This window comes from Octopus bimaculoides, chromosome 2, assembly GCF_001194135.2.
Source record: "Octopus bimaculoides isolate UCB-OBI-ISO-001 chromosome 2, ASM119413v2, whole genome shotgun sequence".
In the NCBI taxonomy this organism is placed as follows: domain Eukaryota; kingdom Metazoa; phylum Mollusca; class Cephalopoda; order Octopoda; family Octopodidae; genus Octopus; species Octopus bimaculoides.
The window spans coordinates 100,671,361-100,681,422 of record NC_068982.1 but is presented as its reverse complement, the minus strand read 5'-3'; the positions used below and the strand labels follow the sequence as shown (position 1 = coordinate 100,681,422).

At 37.3% G+C, this 10,062-nt stretch overlaps 1 protein-coding gene across 1 annotated transcript in view; it reads right to left on the bottom strand.

Annotated features, from left to right (window-relative positions):
- LOC106874357 (sodium- and chloride-dependent taurine transporter) overlaps window positions 1-10,062 on the bottom strand; it is a 42,237-nt gene that overhangs the window by 9,497 nt on the left and 22,678 nt on the right. Inside the window, exons 6-7 of the mRNA XM_014922068.2 lie at window positions 8,211-8,335; window positions 2,124-2,236 (exon numbers count right to left, since the gene is read on the bottom strand). Coding sequence (XP_014777554.1) covers window positions 2,124-2,236; window positions 8,211-8,335 — 238 coding nt within the window. The remainder of the gene's footprint in view (window positions 1-2,123; window positions 2,237-8,210; window positions 8,336-10,062) is intronic.

Sequence of the window (10,062 nt, the reverse complement as noted above, 5' to 3'; positions counted from 1 at the left end):
GCAACACCACCACATCACATATGAAAAATGAGAGTTTACATCAACAAACCAGAGACCCTGGTACAACTGAAGAACATCAATAGAGAAATCAGAGAAGTGGAGTCTGAAACTCTTGAGGGTGTTATGGTGCAAGTTTTGGAAAGAGCATGGTTGTGTGAAGCTGAAAATGGCTGACATTTAAGAGATGTCATTTTTCATATGTGATGTAGTGGTGTTGCAAAATTTGACTTGTGCCTATTAATTTCCATTATGTCCTTTATATTGTATCAAAATTTCATGCTTTTATCTGTAAATTTAAGGAAGTTATTAGAAATTGAAACCCATCAGTGATTTTTGGGACACCCTGTATGTATGTATATATACATATATGTGTGTGTGTGTGTGTGTGTGCATATGAATACGTCCCTATATTAACATTTAATGTGTACACATACACACATATACACATGCATACACACTCATTCATGTATAACTATACATTCATTGTTCTTGTTTTTATTTTATTTTATTTTAGTCATTATTTATTATCTTCCTTTCCATCTGCTTTCTGAATTATCTCATGAAATCTGAAATGGATTCTTTATTTCCATAAAAGATAATGCAATAGCCATATACAGCAGCGGATTCTAACTTATCACATTTAGTAATTACCTGTACAGAAACTCCTCTACATAGAGGCTCTTGGTACAAAGGTTTCACTTGAAGGTTCAAAATATTTTTATTGGAAAAAAACCCCCATTAAAATTACAATGATAGATAATTTTAACACAAGGCTACAATTTTGTAGTGTAGGTACATAGTCAATTGAATTCATCATTTATTATACCGCTTCCATTTTCATAGACACATGGTTAGGAGAATGAAAGTGAAAGTAAATGCTGGTGTTATTTGAACTCAGGGATGGCACTTAACAAGAATATTGGACAACTCATCACCATTATTTATCCCATTGCAGCTACAACTGATCCATTTCTAACTCTCTCCTGAATGTGGGTAGCAATGTAGCATCCCTACAGCTAGGACCTGCTCTGATTCACTCCCTTCTCTCATACCTTAATCCTTATCTGCTAGTATAAAACCCCTCAAGTTTTGTAGGTGTGCAAGTTATCATGACCTTAATAGTGATGCTAGCATGAAAAAAATATCCAGTGCACACTGTATGAGACAGTATCAAAAAGTTCCCAGACTAGTACAGTTCTATATGTAAGAGACGAGGAATTATGTACATTATTTACATTCGACAGATTTTGCAACACCACCACATCACATATGAAAAATGAGAGTTTACATCAACAAACCAGAGACCCTGGTACAACTGAAGAACATCAATAGAGAAATCAGTGTGTATGACAAAAACACATTGTTTAACACTTGCATATATGCACAAATACACATACAAACTGAAGAACATCAATAGTGAGAGTTTCATGCATTTAGTATGTGTATGACTCTGTGTGTGTGTGTGTGTGTGTGTGTGTGTGTGTGTTTGTGTGCCCGCACGCGCGCATGCATGTATCAATACATAAATGTATTTGTAGGTGTGCAAGTTATCATGACCTTAATAGTGATGCTAGCATGAAAAAAATATGTGTGTATGTTTGTATGTGTATTTGTGCATATATGCAAGTGTTAAACAATGTGTTTTTGTCATACACACTGATTTCTCTATTGATGTTCTTCAGTTGTCCCAGTGATTCCTGATGGGCCGGGAGCATTTCCTGGCTTCATAATCTTAATTGCTTTATCTACTAGGTGTATTGATGTGAACAGGAAAAATAGAACTAAAAATATGACTGTATATTTTTATTAATATTTAGTTCAACTAACAGAGTGACTCAAAGCCTGAGAGTTTCATGCATTTAGTATGTGTATGACTCTGTGTGTGTGTGTGTGTGTGTGTGTGTGTTTGTGTGCCCGCACGCGCGCATGCATGTATCAATACATAAATGTATTTGTAGTTTATTTCTGTGTGTATGTTTGTATGTGTATTTGTGCATATATGCAAGTGTTAAACAATGTGTTTTTGTCATACACACTCTGCCTAATTAAAAGAGTTAGCAAGGCTACACACTGTTGTATAAAAAGTGTTTTCTCCTTTGATGTGATTGTTGAAATAAACCTACCTGATGAAGCAGTGCCAGTAAGAAAAAAGACAGATAGACCATCGAAGCAATAACTGGAGATAAATTGTATTGAGAGAATGTATTGGCAACCGATACCAGTAACACGGGAAGACCTGCAAAGAGAAGGGAAATTATCACGTGTTATTTCATCATCATTGTTTAACATCTGCTTTCCATGCTGGCATGGATTGGACAGTTTGATACGGAGCTGGCCAGCTGGGAGCTGTCCAGATTCTAATCGTCTTTTGTGACATGGGTTCTATGACTGGATGCCCTTCCTAATGCCAACTACTTAATAGAGTGTGTTGGGTGCTTTTTACATGCCACCGGGTGGAGGCACAATGGCCCAGTGGTTAGGGCAGCGGACTCGCGGTCATAGGGTCGCAGTTTTGATTCCCAGACCGGCGTTGTGAGTATTTATTGAGCGAAAACACATAAAGCTCCACGAGGCTCTGGCAGGAGATGGTGGTGAACTCTGCTGTACTCTTTCACCACAACTTTCTCTCACTCTTACTTCCTGTTTCTGTTGTGCCTGTAATTCAAAGGGTCAGCCTTGTCACACTGTGTCACGCTGAATATCCCCAAGAACTACGTTAAGGGTACACGTATCTATGGAGTGCTCAGCCACTTGCACGTTAATTTCACGAGCAGGCTGTTCCATTGATCAGATCAACTGGAACCCTTGACATCGTAAGCGACGGAGTGCCAACAACAACATGCCACCGGCATAGGTGTTTTTACGCTAGCACCAGCACAGGTGATCATTACACAACACCAGCATGGGTGTATTTACACAACACCAGCATGGGTGTGTTTATACAGCACTGGCACAGATGATTTTTACACAGCACCGCATAGGTACATTCACACAGCACTGGCAAAGGTGGGTTTACACAGCACTGGTACAGGTGATACTTATGTAGCACTGGCTCCTGAAAGGACAAGCCTGTATGTATGGAAGGCAGCGATTTTACTAGCCCCTTTGTTACCATATTTCTACTGACACTCAATCCAATCAATCCAAACTTCACTCTATCCTGAACATCAACTGGGAAGATCACATCACCAATAACTCTGTGCTTGAAAGATCAGGTCTCTTGAGCATCGAAGCTTTGATCATTGAACATCGTCTCCGATGGTCAGGTCACATCCGTCGGATGAATGAACATCGCTTTCCCAAGATCTGTCTCTACGGTGAACTGTCTGAAGGAAAACGTCCTCATGGAGCCCCCTTGAGGCGGTACAAGAACCAACTCAAATCAGCCTTGAAAAGCACCAACATTGACCCCGCACACTGAGAGGATATCTCGGTAAACACACCATCAAAACAGGTTCAGCGGACTTTAAGAAAGCCCAAGTCACATGAGCTGAACTCAAGAGACGGGAGAGAAAGCAGCGCCTTCTCCTTCCCAAACCAACCCCTTCTATCTCTTGTCCACAATGTCCCCGCATGTTTCATGCAACCCTTGGATTGTGGAGCCATCTGTGGTTCAAACACCCAGGAAAATGAACTGGATTGCAAGCTCGGAAACACGAGACGCAGCCAACAACAACAACTGACACTCACTGCCTTTCAATTACTTTCATCATATTCAAATTACATTGGAATACGATGAAGAATTTAGTAAGATAACTTTCATTATTAAGCTGGTGTAAAGTGGCAAGCTGACAGAATTATTACCATGCTGAGCAAAGTGCTTAGCGGCATTCTGTCCTTCTTTATATTCTGAGTTCAAATTTTGCTGAGGTTGACTTTGCCTTTCATCTTTTCAAGGTTGATAAAATAAGTACCAGTTGAGCACTGGAATCGATATAATTGACTTACTACCTCCCCAACAATTGCTGGTGTTGTGCCAAAATTTTAAACTTTTATTATATTATAATCATCATTATTAGTAGTAGTACTATTAAGGCAGTGAGCTGGCAGAATCATTAGCATGCCAGCAGAAATGCTAAATGGCATTTTGTCTGTCTTTACATTCTGAGTTCAAATTCCACTGAGACTGACTTTGCCTTTTATCCTTTCATGGTTGATAAAATATGTACTAGTTGAGTACTGGGTTCGATGTGATCGTCTACTCCGCTCCCCCCAAATTCCAGGCCTTGAGCCTATAATAGAAAGGATTATTATTATTATTATCATTAAGGTGGCGAACAGGCAGAATCATTAACATGCTGGGCAAAATGCTTAATGGTATTTCATCCATCTTTACATTCTGAGTTCAAATACCACGGAGGTCAACTTTGCCTTTCATCCTTTCAGGGGCCGATAAAATTAAGTACCAGTTGAGCACTGGGTCGATGTAATCAACTTAATCTCTCCCTCAAACTCACTGGCCTTGTGCCAAAATTTGAAACCATTATTAAGCTGTTGTTTGGGACTTAAATTATCATAAAATTTTGATGGAAGTTTTATTCAGATCATTGCAAAGCATAAAGTTAGGTGGGTTGGTATCAAAAGGGTAAAACGGAACCATGATCAATGACAATCAAAATGTGACCATTCCTTCTTTATACTTTATATACAGAGTGTTAAACAGTGCATTATCCAATGTGTCTTGTTTTTCTTTTTAAATAAAATAAAAACAGCTGAGAGTATTTGGATTACATTTGGATGTATTTCTAGTAAAGCAAACAATCACATACAGGCTCTCTGATTGGCTAGCTACATGAATTTATGCAAAATTAAAGCTACTTCAGGTCCAAGAAACTCAGACTGTTTTTTGTGATAAATTTAGAAAAATTCAGGCTCAAATAAACTCTCTCCCTCTCTCTCTCTCTCTCTGTCTCTCTCTCTCTCTCTCTCTCTCTCTCTCTCTCTTCCCCTCTCACACACACATACACAGACACACATACACCCCCCCATCTCCACACACACACACACACACACACACACACACACACACAGAGAATCATCTAATAGTTCTTGACTCAGAAAAAAACAGGCTCCTGTGTATATATCTTTTTTATTTTTACCTTTTACTTATTTCAGTCATTGGATTGCAGCCATACTGCAAGTGGGACATGGTCACCTAAGCACACTCAACAAGACAGTAATTCTGAATAAGAGCTGACTTGTACTACAATGACAACCCATCCAAGCCATTCTAGGAAGGAAAGTAGAGGTAAAATGATGAGGATTATGTATATATAATCTTTTCTATTCTAGGCACAAGGCCCGAAATTTGGGGAAAATTTCGAACCTGGGTTCTCATTCCTAAAGTTTTTTTCGATGTGGTTGTTGTTGTTGTTGTTGTTGTTGTTGTTCAGGTCACTGCTTGGAATCGAACTCGGAATCTTGGGATAGTAGCCCGCACTCTAAACCACTAGATGAGGACAAATATCCATCGAATGTAAATAATGTACATAATTCCTCATCTCTTAAATATAGAACTATATATATCATGGTTGTGGCTGATGCTGGTGTCATGTAACTGCCAACTGTGCTGATAGCATGTAAAAAGCACTTTTCAATTGTTGGGCCTCACAGAGGCAATGACGAATGGCCGAAACCTTTGGCATTATGCCGTGCTTGAGAAGAAGACCCATCAAGTCAAGTAAAATTGTAGCCATAGCAGATACTGGTGTCATGCAAATGGCACTCATACAGGTGGCACATAAAGGCACCTATTACACTCTCAGAATGGTTGGGGTTAGGAAGGACATCCAGCCATAGAAACTATGCCAAACCAGACTGGAGTCTGGTGCAGCCTTCCAGCATGCCAGCCCTGGTCAAACTGTCCAACCCATGCCAGCATGGACGACGGACGTTAAATGATGACGATATATATCAACACGTTTTTTTCATTCTCTTTCTATTCATTTCCTCTAATTCCTTTCAGTCAGAGAGCATAGGCTCGAAACATAAAATACTTTTCTATTTTTCCCAAGCATCAAACTAATACACTTGCTTATTGTTCCAACACCTGTCTTTGTCTTTGTTTTTCTATAAATTTGAACTATATATCTATCTATCTATCTATCTATCTATCTATATATATATATATATATATATATATATATATATATATATATATAGGATATAGTTTTAATAGTGATAACCACTAAATCCAAGATTTGAAAACAGAACTTAAGCTTACTTAGTTACCTAAAACATAATAAACAACATTTAAAACTAAAATATAAAATATTATCAGAGAGCCAGCATCTTTGTATGAATATATTACATATAACATGCCAATTAAAACCAGCACACTTTATAGTATGTATGCCTGCAAGAACTATTATATCCCACTAAGTTACTTCATTAACTAAAACGGTGTTGCCAGCTTCAGTGTTTTATGCTCAATCTAGCACATAATGTGTAGCAGTATAAACTGTCTAACAGAGAGATCTTCATGTCAGGTTATCATAGCATCAGCCCCTACACCATTAGGCAGAATATGTCAAACCCAATCTCAAAACAACATTCTCTGGGGCTGAAAAGAGAAACCCCATGTTGTTTTTCTTAAATGATATATTTACTTGGATATCTTCTCAAATAGTATATAATCTCATAATGATGTTTTTACATAGATACACAAAAAAAAAAAAGGCCTCAGGTTTAGATGAGGAATGTTTTAGAAAAAGAGCGTTAGTTGTATAAGTGAAATGTTTACAATCAAGAATCAAAACCAGGGCATTTACTAAGCTCACCAATAACCTACTGTCCTACTATACTTTCTGACAAATTGTAAGGGTTTTTGTTAATAAATTGAAGTTTTTTTTTGTCTTTAATATTCTCAGCTTGACTGTGAATAACAAATAACTTTAGAAGTTTGTAATGAAGAAAAGATGTCCCATTTTTATTACAAATACTTCCAGACTTTTCATATGTATCATATGTAAGCCTTTAAGATAAAATACTTAAAGGACATTTAAGACCTCAGTGGAAGACCATGCAAGTAAAGAGACCACACTTATGAATGGCAAATTATAGAGCATGTTTCTTGGCAGGCATATAGTTAATTTACTGATAAATTAGACATGAAATTGACAACTTTTTCACAAAGACAAGATTACTTTAACATAATACCTGTCACATACATGTCAGATTCTTCCTTCTATTTGTCTCTTGAACTTCCAGCTGTGGGGTTCCAGTATTACATAAGCTATATTCCAACTTTATACCACAAACAGTAGGATATTCTGACCATCATCATGCTGTTATGCTTCTAAAGTCCCATGGTGATATTTGTTTTTATGCTTATTGTTTGTTTTTATGTATAGTCATATATAAAAACAGTCAAACATTAAAGGAGCACTCAATACTTTTCTGTAGAGTAACATATTTAATGTGTGTGTGTGTGTATTTTTAGTGTGAGGGTGCCAGACCTAGTGGTTAGGGTGTTGCACTCATGACTGTGAGATCATTTCAATTCCTGGACAGGCAGTGTGTTGTGTTCTTGAGCAAAGCACTTAATCTCATGTTGCTCTGCAATCACTTTAACACCTGATGTGAGGTACACTGTGCACCTGTTTAGGCAATATCAATTTGATGGCAGGTGTGAGCTAATGAGCTAATGTGCAATACAAGCACCTGATCACTATAAACAAATCATTTGCACAGGTTGTTCAGTATGAATTATCAGAACCATCTTTCTTAGACTACAAGAGACTACCAACATACTTTTTAATATATTTGTACATGGAAAAGGTTAAAAGTATTTTGAAGTTTAGGCTATGTGGCTTTCATTGGACAATTTAATGAAAGCTGCATAGCTAAGATTTTCAAGTAATCTTTCCTTTATAAAAATAATATCATCAACATCGTTTTAATATCCACTTCCTCCTTGCTTGCATAAATTTGATAGGGTTTATTGAAGCAGATTTTCTATGGCAGGATGCCCTTCCTGTCACCAGCTTTTACCTGCTTTGAAGCAATGTAATATCTTTCCATTGCCAGGTATGTGTTTCACAGAATATTGAAAATGAACGACATTCATTTGACACAACCTCATGATGTCAAGATAAGGAGAGAAAGAGAGAGAGAGAGAGAGAGAGAGAGAGAGACAGAGAGACACACACACACACACACACACACATTTATGGTGTAAAATATTTATGTCAAACAACACCAATATTTACCTTGTTTCATTCCTGAAGTTGAGGACAACACACCACCAATATCTTGAGGGTTGATGTAGGGAACAATGGCTACAAGAAGCCAATGTGGTAGAAGTCCATATGTTAACAGTAGTAACATCCATGCACTGTGGAGTACATACAATACAAAGAGCTGTGAAAGAATCTCAAATATACATATTTATACAGATATCTAAATCAATAATAGAAACTTTGCAATTGTTCACATGGTTATGTGTGGTTAATTAAAGAAGTAACTATTTTTGTGCTGTGTTATACATCTCTTTCTCATGCATATATTGCAAAATTTACACAATCACAAGATGAATTCCAATTAGTTAGTTCTTACTACCTACTGTAAACTCTCTCTTATGCATGTCTCAAACAATTAGACCTCTCAAACAACTAACACCCAGAAAAATAAATAAATAAAAGAAAATGTCTTAACTAGAAACAAGAGAATTTGTACTAATCTGTGTTAATCTAATTGCTATTAACATAAAGTATCTACTGTATTTAAAATGGATCATTACTTCTCAAATTACAGTGTTTTATTTAACAATAGCGGTTTTATATTAAGTTAATTAACAATACCAGTATTTATTTGATAATTCTTTCTTTCTTTCTTGCCTTTAACCCTCCAACGCGGAGTATAGGCCACTTATAATTGAATTCCATGTCACATAATTTCTCGCTTCTGTACTTATACTCTGCCATGAATGTCCCCCTTTCTCTAGTTCCTTTTGTGTTGATCTACGCCACGAGTTCTTAGGCCTACCCCTCTTTCTATATCCATCCGGATTCCACTGTAAAGCACTTTTCACTGCATTTGGTGTGTCCTTTCTAATTGTGCTACCAATCCACTTCCACTTTTTTTTAAATATTTGCTCTCTAATCAAAACTCGATTCATTCTTTGCCATATCTCCATATTGCTTATGTGTTCGGGCCATCTGGTTTTAAGTATACTATGCAAGCACTTGTTGATGAATGATTGTATTTTCTTATTTGACTTAACTGTTGTTCGCCATGTCTCAGCTCCATACAATAACACCGCTTGTCTTGTCGTATTAATTTATTTAATAATACCTGTATTATATTAGGTTAATGCAAGTTGTTCTTTCCATAGATCAGTGTTTCTCAACAAGTTTTTGCCTATGGGCCCTTTTGATTCCTATTTTACTTTACTGGATCCCCATATTCATTCAATGTCTTAAAAAAACATCCTTTTATATTCCAGCAAGTTGCCAGATGACTCGGGAGCTGTTCGCAATCATCTACTCAGGTCCAAGAATGAACTTAAACAATGATGATGATTGCATGCTAACAAAACACTTATTAATTATACAGTGCTTCAGTGCTCCACAATTATACTTGTGCCAGCAGAATAAGGGAGACTTTATGGTTGTTCAACTTGTGAGAAATAACAGCTAAATTTCTCTTAGATTGCACCTTATTGTCTTAAAGTAGGGAAGGACATAATAGATAACATATTCCTAAACATTGCTAAAATGGCAGGATGGATACAGGTGGAATGCCTTTGATTATAATTCTGCTCAATCAGAGCTTGTTGTTGTTGTTGGCACTCCGTCGCTTACGACGTCGAGGGTTCCAGTTGATCTGATCAATCGAACAGCCTGCTCATGAAATTAACGTGCAAGTGGTTGAGCACTCCACAGACACGTGTACCCTTAACGTAGTTCTCGGGGATATTCAGCATGACACAGTGTGACAAGGCTGGCCCTTTGAATTACAGGCACAACAGAAACAAGAAGAAAGAGTGAGAGAAAGTTGTGGTGAATGAGTACAGCAGGGTTCGCCACCATCCCCTGCTGGAGCCTTGAGGAGCTTTAAGTG